This window comes from Gekko japonicus, unplaced genomic scaffold, assembly GCF_001447785.1.
Source record: "Gekko japonicus isolate JY-2015 unplaced genomic scaffold, Gekko_japonicus_V1.1 scaffold1250, whole genome shotgun sequence".
NCBI lineage: Eukaryota > Metazoa > Chordata > Lepidosauria > Squamata > Gekkonidae > Gekko > Gekko japonicus.
Window position 1 is genome coordinate 518,407 of NW_015173163.1, and position 17,398 is coordinate 535,804.

Consider the following 17,398-nt stretch of genomic DNA (forward strand, 5'->3'; position numbering starts at 1 on the left):
ATCAAAGTTGCAATTCTAGCATCATGATTCAAGATTTCTAACACTCGGGGGGGGGGGATCAATCCAAGAATGGTTGGGGTAGGACAAGACAATGGAACACACATGCATCTGGGAGTCAGTCCCCATTCAATTTACTGAGACTTCCTTCTGAGTAAAGGAGCAGAGAATATGTTTGCAAGAATAGGTCACTGGGGAAAAAGGAAACCATTTCTGGGAAACACTTCCCCACTCCGAGAGTTACACGCTTAGGACTTGGCTCCGTTGTCACTTCCACCAATGTTTTCCTGGATCCAGCTGGCATATTGGCTGATTTGTTGGCAGCTTGCTGACACTTAGTGAATAGGCTAATACCCACAGGACTGGCAATGAAGAGTAACACCCTTGTGCCCTGAGCTGGATAGCCCAGGCGAACCCGATCTCGGAAGCTAAGCAGGGCTGACCCTGGCAAGTATTTGGAAGGCAGACCTTTAAGGAATACCAGGGCCGGGATGCAGAGGCAGGAAATCAAGCCACCTCTCTGAAAAGCGTCCTAGCTCCACTAGAGATCACCAGAAGTCACCATGACTCCCAGGTTCACAAGCACATACGCGCGTGTGCACACACACAATACACACATTAAAAAAAGAGTAACACCCTTATGTCTTATCCAGAAATAAGGACGACAATCGCTTTATTTCCCCCCCACCCCCAGTTATTAGATTTCAGAGCTAAACGTTCACATCAAAGTTGCAATTCTAGCATCATGATTCAAGATTTCTAACACTCGGGGGGGGGGGATCAATCCAAGAATGGTTGGGGTAGGACAAGACAATGGAACACACATGCATCTGGGAGTCAGTCCCCATTCAATTTACTGAGACTTCCTTCTGAGTAAAGGAGCAGAGAATGTGTTTGCAAGAATAGGTCACTGGGGAAAAAGGAAACCATTTCTGGGAAGCACTTCCCCACTCCGAGAGTTACACGCTTAGGACTTGGCTCCGTTGTCACTTCCACCAATGTTTTCCTGGATCCAGCTGGCATATTGGCTGATTTTGGTGTAGACGCCTGGCAGGTTTGGCTGGCCGCAAGGGTTCCCACCCAAAGACACGATGCCCTGAAGCGTATCTTCACAGATAAGTGGCCCGCCAGAGTCTCCCTGTTAGGAAAAGATCATAAAAGGTCTTCTTAGTGCATGCTGTGATACCACATGGTGAGAGGAAGGCATGGTTGCCAACCTCCAGGTCGTACAAGCCACCAAAGTTCACTGTGGAAAAAATTATTCCATTACAGTCACATGCTCTTTGCCTCTTACTCTGAATTAATCTTACAGAGTAAGAGGCAAAGACCATGGGGTAAGCATGTCCTTGATTGTTCACCCTTGAAAAAGAATGCATGAATAAGAGTTGTAACCATATTATAATTTATTTGTAAAACAGCTCCATGCATAAACAAGCAACCAGACGGAGCATTGAGGGAAACGCGATACTTACCTAGGAAATCCGTCGTCGTTGTTTGAAAGTTGTTTGGAAGCAGCAGCAGTATTGCATGAAGTAAAACAAAGGAATAAAAGAAGAAGCAATGTTTGTGGACTGTGACTGTAATGGAATAATTTTTTTCACAGTGAACTTTGGTGGTTTGTACCTTTGGTTAATCACTGTGGTCCATTTGTGGCTTGAACCTCCAGGTGGTGGCTGGAGATCTCCTGGGATTAAAACTGATCTCCAGGCGACAGAGCCAGTACCCTGGAGAAAACTGGCCACTTTGGAAGGTGGACTCTATGAGATTATATCCCATTGAAGTCCCTCCCCTCTGCAAACCCCACCCTCCTCAGGCTCCACCCCCAAACTCTCCAGGTATTTCCCAACCCGAAGCTGGCAACCCTAGAGGAAGAAGACTCTCCCCTCTCCCTTTGGTCTTCCCAGTCATTGTCACCATTTAGAGGCAGCTTTGCCCGGGAAGTCGTTTCCAAGGTGCATGGGCCTTGTGCTACAGACAAAGCCTCTGCCTACATCCTCTGTGGAGTATGCAAGTAGAAGGACTAAGGGCACATAGCTGGGGTAGTGAAGAAACCTGACCCCTAAGATGTGTGCCTCTTTCTCCAAAAATGTAGGCCCATAGTGAACATGCACCCATCTTTGCTGCTGGAAGAATCTGGGAGCTGAAAGCTACTGCACATGTGCTAGATGGGTGGGAAGTTCAGACAGGCTTGGCCTGGGGAAACTTACCTGTAAACACACTAATGTCAGGAAGATTTTGATCCCATTTATCACTCATCTAGAATTCTCGGCTTGATGACATCATCCCACCAGGTGAGCATTTTGGCCTGGTTTGCCTTCCATTGTTTTATGAACACACTCAACTTCCTGTGTACAAGGGGAAAGCTCCCTACCCGGCATGAGTCTTTGCCTCCTTCCAGAACCCCGGCACAAAGGATATTCTCAGGCACGACGCATGGAAATTCATCCTTACACGATTGGCTTTCGAGGATCGTAATGTTAACGCAGTGAGGCACGTCGGGAAATGTTTCTGAAAAGAGTAGAGTCAGCCGTGATTGTCTAGCAGAGGGGTCCCTAGTCTTTTTTAAACATGTAGGCACCGTGGAATTTTGAGAGGAAGTGATAAGTGCTACCCCAAAATGGCTGCCACAAAAGGCAGAGCCAATCCCAAAATGGCTGCCACAGAAGGAAAGAGCCAAACCCAAAATGGCTGCTCTAGAAGTAGAATCAAACGCAATACCTCACTTTGCAAAATAAACACACAAGGGGAATAAAAAGAAGGAAAGCTCGGGGGCGGGGGGAGAAAGGAGAATATTAAGAAGGGAAGTCTGAAGGGAGAATGGAACCACACAAGGAAAGCATAGGTGCTTACCAGTCCTGATCCTGTAGTGGCTTCAGCTGCCATTGTAGTGGAAAATCCTTTTATAGAATCACAGAATTGGAAGGGGCCATACAGGCCCTCTAGTCCAGCCCCCTGCCCAATGCAGGATCAGCCTAGAGCATCCCTGACAAGTGTTTGTCCAGCCCCTGCTTAAAGACTGCCAGTGAGGGGGAGCTCACCACCTCCCTAGGCAGCTGATCCCACTGTTCAACAACTCTTACTGTAAAAAAAAAATTCCTAATATCCAGCTGGTACCTTCTTGCCCTTAATTTAAACCCATCATTGCGAGTCCTCTCCTCTGCTGCCAACAGGAACAGCTCCCTGCCCTCCTCCGAGTGACAGCCCTTCACATACTTCAAGAGAGCCATCATGTCCCCCCTCAGCCTCCTCTTCTCCAGACTGAACATTCCCAAGTCCCTCGGCCTTTCCTCACAGGGCTTGGTCTCCAGGCCCCTGATAATCCCCATTGCTCTTCTCTGCACATGAGGCCACCAGACCTGCACACAATACTCCAGGTGCGGTCTGACCAGTGGAACTATGACATCGTGCAATTTGGATGTTATGCCTCTGTTGATACACCCTAAGATTGCAATAGCATTTTTTGTCGCTGCATCACACTGGCTGCTCTTGTTTAACTTACAGTCCACTTGTACCCCAAGATCTTGTCCACACACACTGCTACCTAGAAGTGTATCCCCCATCCAGTATGCATGTTCTTCATTTTTGTTACTGACATCATGTAGAACTCGGCACTTATCCTTGTTAAATTGCATCTTGTTCACATCCACCCACTTTTCCAGTGTGTTCAGATCTCGTTGAATCCTCTATCTTCTGGTGTGTTTTTATGCTCCTCCCAATTTGGTGCCATCTGCAAATGTAATGAATAGCTCCTCCACACCCTCATCCAGATCATTTCTAAACATATTGAATAGTACCAGGCAATGTTCCCTCTAAGCTGTGGAGTCTTGTGAGCAAAAATTCTATTTTGTGAGCTACTGGCATGAAAGCTGTGAGCGAGCAATTTGGCTACTGCATAAATTAGTGTGCTCTGGAGCCATCCTTCCTGAGCTAAGACAAAAATGTGTGAGCCGGAGGCTAAAAAACGGTGAGCTAGCTCACACCAACTCAGCTTAGAGGGAACACTGGTACCAGGCCCAGAACCGAGTCCTGTGGCACCCCACTGGACACTTCCCTCCATTCAGATAAAATGCCGTTGACAACTACTCTTTGAGTGTGGTTCTTCAACCAGTTCCCTATCCTCCTAACTATCCTAGAGTCCAGTCCACAGGCCTCTTTCATTTGAATGAGGGCGGCCAATAACAAGCTGTACCTTACAGTGACCCTGCCCACATTCTACAAACCTCAGTGTGTGCCCTTAGACACTGTGTTGGGGAAGCCTGGTCTATCAGATGCTTGAGGAGGATCTGCTTGGCTGGGAGAGCGTGCCCTCCTTTCCCGACTCTCCCCTTTTTAAGAAAACAGCCTTGATATAGTATTTCACTAGGGCTGCTTCCACAAGGTGACAATTCACCATGTAGACAAGGCATCCACACGGTGGTTTCCCCTGCTGTGTGAGGAGGGCTATCTCAGGCACTTCTACATCCTCCCTGTTCTCCCAGGTCTGTCTTCTCTCCTGGCAGGAGCATGTCTGACTCCATGCTACGGCCTGTCATTCCTACAAGCTCCCCTTATTCTGACTCCACTCTGCATGTGCACTCTTACCAAAGTGAGCTTCAGGGCTTTGTGGCCCTACCAGGATTGGTCACTCTGCATGTGCGCTGTTCCCAGTGTGAGTTCCAAGGCTTTGTGGCCCTTCCATAATAGACCAGAGTATAATCTCACCAGTTTAACCCCATTGTCCTGCCAGTGCCAGATCAAAGATCGATATGGGTTTTGGGGAATGCTGGGCCTTGCTGGAGCTGGTGCGCCCTATAGGTTGCATCCACCTGACTTCTTTGCTCACTCTCACTCAGTCCCGCTCCTGACGACAACCCGTGTTCCACGTGGCTTTTGTCCAGGGCTATTTTTGGGCAGGAACGCACAGGAACGGAGTTCCGGCTGGCTCCCAAGTTGGCCACGCCCAGCAGGAACTCATTAGCATAATAGGCCACACCCAACAGCAGGAACTCATTAGGATTGGCTACACTATGCTGTTATGCTAATGGGTTTTTTTCAACGAGATCTGAACACACTGGAAAAGTGGGTGGATGTGAACAAGATGCAATTTAACAAGGATAAGTGCCGAGTTCTACATCTGGGTAACAAAAATGAGGAACATACATACTGGATGGGGGATACACTTCTAGGTAGCAGTGTGCTGTTGGGTGTGGCCTATTATGCTAATGAGTTCCTGCTGGGCTTTTTCTACAAAAAAAGCCCTGCTTCTGTCAGTGTAGTTTCCGTGATCCCCAGGATAGACTTTTTGGTGGTCAAAGGGGAACCCATCATCCCTTTTTCATCCCTGGAGAGCCAACTTGGACCCAGCCCTGGGGCTCACCTTCAGGACTTGTGACTGCACCCCAGCCCATCACAGTGCAGCTTGTTCCCAACGAGGGAGGGCTCGTGGCCAAGCTGAGAGGGGCTACGTAAGCCGTACGATCGGCAGCCGTGTTCAGTTTTATCAGCATGATGTCATTTTCGCATTCATTTGCACAGTCGACGTCTGGGTCGAATACAATAGTTTCTGCGCTGGTCCTCATTTGCTCGTTCCCAGATGACTCTGACAAGTTGTGCTCTCCGAGCCGGATCACAACGATCTCACTGCTGTGAGAAAAAGCAGCAAAGATCTCAAAAGAGAAGAGTCCCTTGAAGCAAAGCCTTGACTGACCAGCTGATCTGTGCTCTAGTTCAGGGCTCCTCTACTTTTTTGAGCCTGCGGGTACCTTTGGGATTGTGACACGGCATGGTGGGCACAGCCACAAAATGGCTTCCACAAAATGGCTGCCGTGGGAGGCAGAGCCAGGCACTAATGCAGCTTACCTTCAGTCATGAAGTGCAGTTCCTTGCGTTGTGGTGGCAACTGCTGCCAAAACAACATTTTTTAAAAAAAACACAGCCAATCAAATCTCCAGGAGCCAATCAGAAGTCTTGCTGGCCAAAAGACCTACCTGGTCCCACACAGTTCCTAAAAAAACACTTGGTGGGTGCCCTGGAGCCCACAGACACCGCACTGGGGATCCCTGCTCTAGTTTGGCATGGACGTCTGACTGGGCCCCTGGCCTAGAGCAGATAGCATGTGACTAGCAGCTGAACATGCCTGCAGGCCTCCCCCTAAAGACAGGAAATGACTGGAAAGATGGTGGCTTGGTCCCTGTAGTGTATTCAAAGCTGCCTTGAATGCCTAACATGTGTGAAACATCTAATTGGAATGAGATGTAAAGCTTTGTCCTGGGCTAGGATCCAAAGTCATCCAATAGTATTGCTAGCCCAGGAAGGAACAAGCCAATCACTTCATGCAAGCTCCCTGAGCGGGAACGAATGTGATTGGACCTTATCTCTGCAACCTCATAGGTTGATATGTGCACAGTGGGTGTGGCTATATTAGCCGGGAATGTTTAAAAGCAGGACAGCTGCAATGTAAAGGCTGTTCTGGCTATCAGATGTTGATCCGTGTTGGAGTTGTGTTCGAGTTGAAGAATAAAGTTGTGTTCTTGCTGAATCACTCTCCGACTGCTTTGTTAAGCCAGCGACTTAACAGTACCTGTGGCTCATAGGGTTGTTAGGTCCCTCAAAGTCCCCAGCAGGGGACTTTGGGGGGCGTTACTGGAGGGGGTGGGGAGTTCCTAGTGTGATGATGTCACTCAGAAGTGACATCATCACGTTGAGGAGCAGAGGCCCCCACCTCTCCCCAGCAGCGTCTAAGTGTCCTTTTAAACCCTGCTAGGGAAAGGTGGGGGGGGAAGCCTTGTGCGCCTGCATGCTGAGCCCCGAATTTGGGGCTCAGAGTACAAGTGCACGGCCCCCGCCTCTCCCCAGCAGCATCTAAAGGGTCTTTTTAAACCCTGCTGGGGAGAGGTGGGGGGGAGGCTGGGTGGTTAAGGCGAGAAAGAGCCACTCCAAAGCGGGTAACCTAGGGTGTCCAAGTCCTACCTTCTTCCGGAGCGGGGGACTTCTGGGTTGATCCTGGAGTGTGAGCGCACTGCATCCACGTCACCAGGAAGTGACGTGACGATGCCAGGCACGCTGGGGGCGGAGCCATGACCATCTGAGGGAAAACCATAGAGTTTTTCCTCAGATGACCGTGGCCCCGCCCCCAGCGTGCCCGGCATGGTCGCGTCACTTCCTGGTGACGTGCACGTCGGGGTGGAGTTCCCCCTGGGGCCCGATCCGCCGCCGGCGGGGAACGGGCCTCTGGGGCGGGGTTTTCCCCGCCCCCCGGGGGGACTTGGCAAGCCTAGGGTAACCCCCACCAAACTGGGGGGGGGGGGGTCTGGCAAGCCTAGTGGCTTGTTAGACCGGCCTGTGCATTTAACTATCGAGCAAACCAACTGAACTCTGCTAATTAGTACCAGCAGTGGGGAAACATCTGGATTCACAGACCACTTCTTTAAGAGCAGTTGCCAACTTATTTATTTTATTTATTCATTTTATTGAATGTATGAATCGCTCCCCCCTGCGGGCAGGCTTATAAGGGTGTGAGACACCCAGACATTTAAACACAATTAACATATAATTAAAATTACCGACAATAAAACAATAAATTAAAACCAATACAAGATGGCATATAGTAGTCCTCTCTTGTCGGCCACACCACTGTCCTACACGGCAGGGCAAGGAAGGGTACGTGGGGGGCATAGGAGAGAAAGAGAGGGTGCCAGTCTTAACCTCCTGTTGTTGCCCTCAACTAAAAGCCTGGTGGAACATCTCTGCCTTACGGGCCCTGTGGAATTGCATCACATCCTGCAGGGCTCTGATATTATTTGGCAGAGAGTTCCACCAGGTCGGGGCCAGGACCGAAAAGGCCGGACCTCCCTAGTCAAGGGCAGCCGGACTTAACCTTTGATGCTGAATTCGTGACTGCAATGATCCCACCAGTCATGTGAAAAATTGCCATAGGGATGAAGGATGTCATCTGGCACCCCAGGAGTTTTGGGGTTGGGGCAAGGGGCAGACAGGACATTGTGTGATGCATCAACCAGATGCACGGTGTGTCAGTGTGACGTTACCAATGCGCCCTCTAAGCTGCAGGGTCTTGTGAGCAAAAATTCTACTTGGTGAGCTACTGGCATTAGAGTTGTGAGCGAGCGATTTGGCTCCTGCATAAATTAGTTTGCTCTGGAGCCACCCTTCCTGAGCGAAGACAAAAAGATGTGAGCCGGAGGCTAAAAAATTGTGAGCTAGCTCACACTAACTCAGCTTAGAGGGAACACTGGACGTTACCATACCATTTCCAGGGCATCAGCTGACACACTGATGTCACTTCCAGATGTTAGCACATTGCCTAATGTCATTTCCTTCCACCGATGTTTGTCCCCCTGGCCCAGTTGGAAAGGTGGGTAGGAGGGCCATACACCCAGGAGATTGCCTGCTGAAATGGGCAAATGGCATGCCTGCTGGGAAAGTTGGAACTGAGCTTATGGCACCACTTCAGACCACACACTATGTTCACTGGAAATATTGGCCAGGATCTGAAAGAGAATTCAAATTAGGTCCCCTCATCTCCCTCACCCATCACCTCTTGGTACCCATCACACCTTACCTCTTTGGACAGCAGTGAGCTGCAGTGACCACCCAGTTTAAGTCGATCAATACTCCAGCGCAATAGGGCAATGTTAAATTGTACAGCAGCACGAGCCAGGGATGTTCATCCTCAGGGCATTCACAGCCTCCAATGATCCGATCACGGTATGGTGATACTGCAACATAAACAGGGAAAGCTTTCTATGAAACTGAGACAGATGCCAGACACTCAAAAATTAGCAGGTTAAAACAAAGGTGGACATGCTGGAGCAATCAATGATCTTATTAGAACTGGAAAAAGCGGAAACTATGCTGAGGTTTCAAAATATTAGCGAGAAAGTTGAAAAAGATTTAAAAGAAGTGCTAGTTAAAAATATGGTTGAACAACTTGAGCTGGAAAATGAAAAAGAAATTTTAGAAGACATAGAAATGATACAGCGTAAAAATTCTAACTATACAAGGAAGCATAAACTCCCAAGGGAAGTACATGTTAAATTCCATAGGAAAAAAACAAGAGACCAAATCATCCACGCAGCAAATGACAAAAAGTTAATTATACTGGGAACTGAAGTAAAAGTGCTAAAAGAAGTCCCATGGAGGGTAAGAGAGAAACGTCAGTATTATGACATACTTATCGAGCTTCTAAGGAAAAAGCAAATACAATACAGATGGTTGGTACCGGAAGGCGTTCTATTTACCCACAAAACGCGAAGATATAGAATAGATTCCGTCTTTAAACTGGAAAATTTTCTTGAAAAGGAAGGTGAAGATTTGGGATGGCAGAGGGATAGAGAAGAAGAGGAAGAAGAGGAGGAGGACATTGATAAACAAGAGGGAGCAACAAGCCGGGAAGAGGCTACGGGAATGGAAAAAAGGGAAGTATATAAGGAAAAAAAGAAACAACAATTAAGATATAAAACAGAATCTCAAATAAGAACAAGACTACAATTGAAAAGTATAGTAACGGCAAAAAAAGACAAAAAAGATGGCTATTAAAAAATTATCTCTGTTATCGGTGAACGTTAACGGGCTGAATAGCCCACAAAAAAGGAAAAAAATTTTCCATCAAACATTAAAATTAAGTCTAAGCGTAGTATGCTTCCAGGAAACCCATATTAAAGAAGCACACATTAAACATCTGGAATGTAAGAAATTAGGTGTAGCATTTGCAGCTTCAGACCTAGAAAAAAAAAGAGGATTGGTGACATATGTAAAAGAAAATCTGAATCCAGAATTTAAATTTAAAACAAGAAATGGAAGAATCTTGGTGGTAAAAATTAGATACAATGGAAAAGAAGTATATATAGTTAATATATATGCGCCAAATCAAGACAGAATGCCCAGGAGATATATTTATCGCGGGAGATTTTAATGCAGTGTTTAATGATAAAGAAGACAGGAAAAGAACAAAGAAAACAATAAGAAGCGGAACACTACTACCTAAATCCTTTATGCAGATGGCAGAGGAGCTTAATCTAATAGATATCTGGAGAACAAGAAATCCCTCTAAAAAAGACTACACCTTCTTCTCTGCCAGATTTAGAGCCTGGTCTCGCATAGACATGATTTGGCTAAATGTAGAAATAGCAAAAGATTTACTTGAAGTGGAAATTTTGCCAAATACATATGCGGACCATAACCCACTGTGGATATCGCTGCAGGATGGAGCTAAAAATACAAGATGGAGGATGAATGTGGGCCTTCTGCAAGATAAAAAATTCTTAGAAAAATTAAAAAGGGACATCAAGGACTTTATCAAAATAAACAGAACGGAAGAAGTATCACTTAATACAGTGTGGGACACCTTAAAAGCTTATGTAATGGGATTACTTACAACACAACATATATGGGAAAGGAAGCAAAAACGAGAAGAATATAGAAAGCTGACAGAGAACCTAAAAAAGGAAGAAGAAAAGCTGAAAAAAGACAGAAATTGTAGAGAGACTAGTGTAAAAATAAAATTAATACAACATCAGGTCAACATATTATTAACGCAGGAAATAGCAAAGAAGATAGAGTATGCAAAAACTTATTACTTCGAAAATGCAAATAAGCCAGCACGCTGGTTGGCCTATAGATTAAGAAAGGAAAGTGAAAAGAGAACAATCTCGGCATTGAAGAATGAAAAATCGGAAATAGAATACACAAACGTCAAATTAAAAAAGGTAGTGGAGGACTTCTATTCAAAACTTTACCGCCAAGAAAAAATAGATGAGAAAGAGATTCAAGAATACTTGAAGACACACAACACAAGAAAATTCACGGATACACAGAGAAAAATACTAAATGAGACAATCACAATGTGTGATATAACAGAAGCCCTTAGGAAACAGAAGAAAAGGAAATCACCAGGCCCAGATGGTATCACGATAGAATTCTATCAAAAACTAGAAAATGAAATAACACCACTATATAAAGATCTTCTACACAGCATAATGGAAATATCAAAGGTATCACAATCATGGAACGAAGCTTTGATTTCATTGATTCATAAGCCGAACACAGAGAGCCTTGAGATAAAAAACTACAGGCCAATTTCATTATTGAATGTAGACTATAAGATCTATGCTACAATAATAGCGAACAGATTCAAAAAAGTTATGTCCCAAATTATTCATCAGGACCAAGCAGGTTTTCTCCCAAAAAGACAAATTAAGAGAAATATAAGAATTATAGTGGACATCATTGAATATTACGAATACCAACCGGGGGAAAAATTGGCCCTAATGTTCCTTGATGCAGAGAAAGCTTTTGATAATGTAAATTGGGCCTTTATGAAACAAAAATTAAAGTTTTGGGATTGTGGAAATCTCTTTATGAACATGATAGAATCGACATATTGTGAACAATGGGCAAAAATTATAGTCAATGGGGATTTAACCCAAAGGATACCCATAGAAAAAGGGACAAGGCAAGGCTGTCCACTCTCCCCTCTATTATTCATATTTGGTCTAGAGACGTTAAATGATATAGTGAGATCGAACGAGGATATAAGGGGCCTCAAGTTGAGAGGAGAGCATTTCAAGTTACTGGCATTCGCTGATGATTTAGTTTACATTTTGGAAGAACCGATGTCATCAATCAAAAATTTACTAGAAATAATACGGCAGTATGGGGCTGTAGCAGGATTTAAAATAAATATGAATAAGACGAAATTAGTGATAAAAAATTGTACAATAGAACAGAAAAAAGAAATACAAGAAAATACAAAATTAGAAATAGTAAAAAAAGTAAAATATCTAGGTATTAATATCACAAACAATAATGCTAATCTGTATGAAAATAACTACAAAGCTACACTAGAGGAAATTAAAAAGGATCTACAAAGATGGCAAGATCTACAAATATCGTTCATGGGAAGAATATCCACGATTAAGATGAACGTACTACCACGTATTATCTTCCTAGCGCAATGTATTCCAATCCTCAAAAATAAAAAAATTAACGAAGATTTAAATAAGCTGACAAGAAAATTTATTTGGCAAGGGAAAAGGGCCAGAATAAAACTAAAATTTCTAACAGAAAATAAAACGAGAGGAGGGCTAAGCTTTCCGGACTGGAACCTGTACTATCAAGCAGCAGCACTAGGATGGACAAAAGAGTGGGCACTATTAGAAGACAAAAGCTTGTTAAAACTAGAAGGTCATGATCTACACATGGGCTGGCATGCCTATGTGTGGTATGACAAGGATAACATACAGAAGAGTTTCTCTAATCATATAGTAAGAGGACCTTTAATGCAAATATGGAGACAGATAGAAGAAAAAAATTATGAAAAAATACCAAAGTGGATATCTCCTATAGAGGCCTTTGTAATCCCATCTCTAATGACAGAAGAGAAAAATATTACATACAAGAACTTATTAGATGAACAAAATGAACTTAAGTCCTGGGAAGCACTGCAGGATATGCATGTAAGTCTTTCAATATGGGAAAGGAACCAACTAATCTCAAGATTCACAAGAGATAAAAAACTAGAATTTTACACTAAAGAAACACAATTAGACAAACAGATTGGAAAAATATATAAACTGCTACTAGAAGAAGAGTTAAACGACGATTGGGAAAAACCATCCATGATCAAATGGGAAAGAGACTTGGGTCGCAAAATAGAAAGAGAAGAATGGGAAAAATCTTGGAAATCAATCAAATTATTAACAGCAACACCGTACAAAGAAAATATAATAAACATGATATACAGATGGCACTGGACGCCAGATAGGTTACAAAAGTGCTATGTAAATGTTTCAGGGAACTGTTGGAGGTGCAAAAACAATAAAGGAACGCACATACATATTTGGTGGAAATGTGAGAAAATACAAAGATTCTGGAAAAGTACTAAGCAGTTGATAAAAGATATTACAGAAAGAGATCTACCTCTAAAACCAGAAATCTTTTTACTAAATATCACACCCAATGGTATTAAATATAATGAAACATGTATTATTGTACATCTAACTACAATGGCAAGAATCTGTATTGCTAGGAACTGGAAGTCAGATAACATACCAAATACGGAAGAATTAATAAACAAACTTTTTGAGGTAATAGAGATGGATAAATTAAACATGTTTTTGGCTGGAAAGTTAGAGGATAAGTTTAACCAGAAATGGCATAAAGCCATAAAATGGTATGAGGAAAATTTGTAAAATTAACCCCCAAATGTTAATAAAGAAGAGATGAATGTATGTACAAGAGGAAAAAAATGTAAATAAACAATTTAAAAAAAATTAGCAGTACCTGCCAATCAGTCTGCAAAATAATTGGCATCTCTGCTAGAGGAAAGCTAAAAGATACAGCATCTGTGGACTTCCTGGGAATACTTAGTATTTAAGAGCCGACTAATATAATATCTGCATTTCGGAAACTGCACTGAATTCTGAATTAGGACACAGACAGGCTTTGCAAAGACGGAAATTTTACCGGATTATGAACAGTCACACTGAACTCTCATTTGAAATTCTCCTGAGTTCTAGTCTGACTGACTATACCACACTGGTTCTCCACCTGCCCCTTAAATATTGCATTTTTTCACTGCACACAAATACTACAAAGAAGGGAACAAAAAGAACTGGAATAAGATAGAGACTTTTCTATGACTTACAGCATGTGCTGTTTGTGCATATGGATGCTACACATGGGCAATTATTCAACAACCTCTTTTTTAACTTAAAATTTTCATTTTACCTTAGCAAGCATACAACAAACATATATTGTACATTCTATAAGTACAATTACCAAGAACTGAACAAAGAAAAGAAAACCATTGTAGAAATAATTAATCTGATAATATTGACAGGTTCAAAAATGTGCTAATATACTATGATATTGCTTTGACTGCACAGCTTTTTTTAATGTGTCATTCACTGCACATCAAGTATTCTAACACCAGAAACCATTGTTCCACAAATTTGGAGTTATACTGAATAGTCTCTGACAATGAAACTTGATCTGCTATCTTCCCCATTATAAAATAATCCCACCGTTTACAGTGCCACTGTGAGATGGTTGGCGGATGAACAGTTTTCCAGTTGGAAGCTATTACAGATTTTGCAGCTGTCAATAAAACACCAATTAGATTTCTGTTTGGGGAGCATATATTAGAGTCATTCCAAAGATTCAATAATATGGTCTCTGGGAGCATGCAAACCTCATCACCTGTTATTAATTTTATACGTTTTACTATCTCGGTCCAGAATTTTCTAATAAGCTTACAACCCCACCAACAATAAAGAAAAGTACCCCTTTCTCCACATTTCTTCTAACAAATGGCTTGGTGAGTCAATGTGATGTAATCTTACTAGCTTCACGTATCAGTATGTCAAAACGTTTATCAATTGTACTCTGTTATTTACACACTTCGATCAAAGTGTATTAGAATGCCATATTCTTGTCCACTGTTCCTTTGTGAAGGACCCACGAACAGTCCTGCCAAGCTAAACATCAAAAAGACCAAGTTCATGACCACCAAGAAGAAGAGAAACGTCAAAATAACAGTTGACAATGAAGAGATCGAATGTATGGAAGAATTCACTTTCTTAGGATCACAGATCAACCAAAACAGTGAATGCAGTCCAGAAATAAAAGAACGAATCATGCTGGGTCACACAGCAATGATGAGCATGAATCGAATATGGAAGAGCAAGGATATCAGCTTAGCAACCAAATGCAGATTAGTTTGTGCTTTTGTGTTCCCCATAGCAACCTAAGGCTGCAAAAGCTGGACCATGAAGAAGCAAGACGGCACCTGGTATTTTTGGTCATTGTGACAGAGTATTGGAATGGATGGGCCATTGGCTTGATCCAACATTGACTTCTCTTATGTTCTTAAGACAGGAGGAAAATCGATTCATTTGAGCTGTGGTGTTGCAGAAGGTTCCTGCACATTCCTTGGACAGCAAAGGTAATAAACAAGCAGGTGTTGGAGCACATGAAACCAGACTTGTCATTGGAAGGAAAAAACATAAAACTGTGACTGACTTATTTTGGCCATGTCATGTAGAAGAATTCACTAGAAAAAGCAATTATGCTTAGATTGGTTAGTGGCAAAAGGAAACCGGGCCGCCAAAGAACATGGTGGCTAGACACCAGCCTGAGCATGGAACGACTCAAAGAAACAGTACAAGATCGGAAAACGTGGAAAGAGCTGGCCCATAGAATCGCCAAGAGTCAGACATGACTGAAAGGCTAACAACATTGAAACCATGATAACTTAAGCTGAGCTTTCTTGTCTAATTTTGATTGTTCCAGAATTTCTCTTTTATATCCTTCAATTGTATGAGATTGGCCTTCCTCCATGATGTAATGTTCCCTCTTCTAATCCTGGTTTAAACCAGCTTTGGTCTATAAAGGGAGATAGTGGTGAAATCGGTGATACAAACTGGGACCTTTTTTATCCCAGGTAAATAATAAAGCACCTAGAAATGGCTTCTGTTTAATGCCAAAGTGCTTTCAATAGTTTTTGGTTTTGCATACCATTGACTAATATTTTTCCAATCAACCATAAGATTTATTAGAATTAAGATATCCCTGAGGTGTGCTGCCTCATAGTATAAGAAGAGGATTTGAAGAGTAGAATGACACAAATTATAGCTGAATATGTGGAAGAAGAAGATGTTTCACGAATAGGGGATGATATAGAATTAGTATACCGTATAAGCTCCTCTTATGCAAAAAAAAAATAAGCTTCCAAGAGAGGTACATGTTAAGTTGGCTAGGAAGCGTCTTCGTGAACTAATTCTGAGGACAGCTACACACAAGCCATTAATCTGCCAGGACAAAGAAGTAAGGATACTGAAGGACATCCCTTGGAGGATCAGAGAAAAAAGGAAAATGTATTTTAAATTAACACTGGGATTAAAATGAAAAGGAATCAAATTCAAATGGCTGTTACCAGAGGGTGTTCTTTTCAATTTCAAATCAAGATGGTATAAAATAACTTCTACCTCAACAATGGAAGAATTTATTAAAAAGAGTGGAGCAGAATTAGACATACAATTGTCAGAGGAAAGTAGCGAGGAGGAGGAGGAGGAAGAAGAATCAGGAGAGGAACCGGATGAAGAACAAACAAGTGCCAGAAAAAAGAAGAGCAGACCTCAAAGAAAAGGAACACTCCCTTTGCAAGTGCGTACGATTCTTTTCTATGAGTTGCTTAAGTTTTGGGGATACGTTTAAAGGGAATAGCTCACATTTTGCCTGACTGGTGAACAAACCTGTGATGTGGCTGAAATGTCGAAGATTGTCTTCCAATATCTGTAGTGATATCTGAGGATCAGTTGCTCTTAGGTCACTTCAATCTATATAGAAGAAGAAGAGATTGGATTTCTACCCCACCCTTCACTACCAAAAGAAGTCTCAGAGCGGCTTACAAACTCCTTCCCCTTCCCCTCCCCACAAAAGACACCCTATGAGGTAGGTGGGGCTGAGAGAACTCTGACAGAGACTGCTCTTTTTCAAGAACAGCTGTGCCAGAACTATGGCTTGCCCAAGGTCATCCAGCAGGTACAAGTGGAGGAGTGGGGAATCAAACCCAGCTCTCCCAGATTAGAGTCTGCGCACTTAAGCACTACACCAAAGTGGTGTATTTTACTATATTCTGTAAGACCTATTTTTAAAATCAGTATATAGGCAGTCCATGCACTTAACCACTACACCAAACTGGTATATTTTACTATGTTCTGTAATACCTATTTTTTAAATCAGTAATTAGGCAGTTAATGTACTCACTGTTTGAACTATGCATTCTGAAAACAATATCAGTTATACTGCAGCAGACTATGTATATGTACAAAAGCTATAACAATAGACCAGATCCCCCTTTTACAGATGAAGTATAAAGTTTTATCTCTAAACTGTAGGGGACTGAATAATAAAATCAAGAGTAAGAGAGTCTCTGTGCTCCTGAACATGCAAAAACTAGACATCTTGCTCCTATAGAAGACACATTTAAAGAAAGAATCTAAGCAGGTTTTTAAATCCTTGTGGTGGGCTCAACAATTCCTAGCAGCAGGCTCCTCAAAATCATGTGGGGCAGCAATCCTGTTTTCTAAAAACATCCGCTTCTTTAATTAAGCAATAGAGATTGACCCTTTGGGGAGATTGACCCACAAGTGGGGAGATATGCCCCCAATACAAATCAAATCTCATTTCATAGACGAAACAACCAAACTCGACACCTTCCAGGAGGGTGAGATATTGGTAGAAGACCTAAACTGAGAGCCAGTTTGGTGTAGTGCTTAGGAGCGCGGACTCTAATCTGGGAGAAATGGTTTCCCACTCTTTCACATGCAGCTGCTGGTATGACCTTGGGTCAGTCACAAGTTCTCTCAGAGCTGTTCTTGAAAGAACAGTTCTTGAAAGAGCT

The 17,398-nt window shown here is 42.9% G+C and overlaps 1 protein-coding gene across 1 annotated transcript in view; it reads right to left on the reverse strand.

Moving 5' to 3' along the window:
* Positions 1 to 964: 964 nt before the first annotated feature.
* Positions 965 to 17,398, reverse strand: part of LOC107119867 (alpha- and beta-fibrinogenase OhS1-like) — a 20,682-nt gene continuing 4,248 nt past the window's right edge. The window contains exons 2-6 of the mRNA XM_015422481.1: positions 12,099 to 12,143; positions 8,555 to 8,711; positions 5,354 to 5,619; positions 2,369 to 2,505; positions 965 to 1,135 (exon numbers count right to left, since the gene is read on the reverse strand). Coding sequence (XP_015277967.1) covers positions 965 to 1,135; positions 2,369 to 2,505; positions 5,354 to 5,619; positions 8,555 to 8,711; positions 12,099 to 12,143 — 776 coding nt within the window. The remainder of the gene's footprint in view (positions 1,136 to 2,368; positions 2,506 to 5,353; positions 5,620 to 8,554; positions 8,712 to 12,098; positions 12,144 to 17,398) is intronic.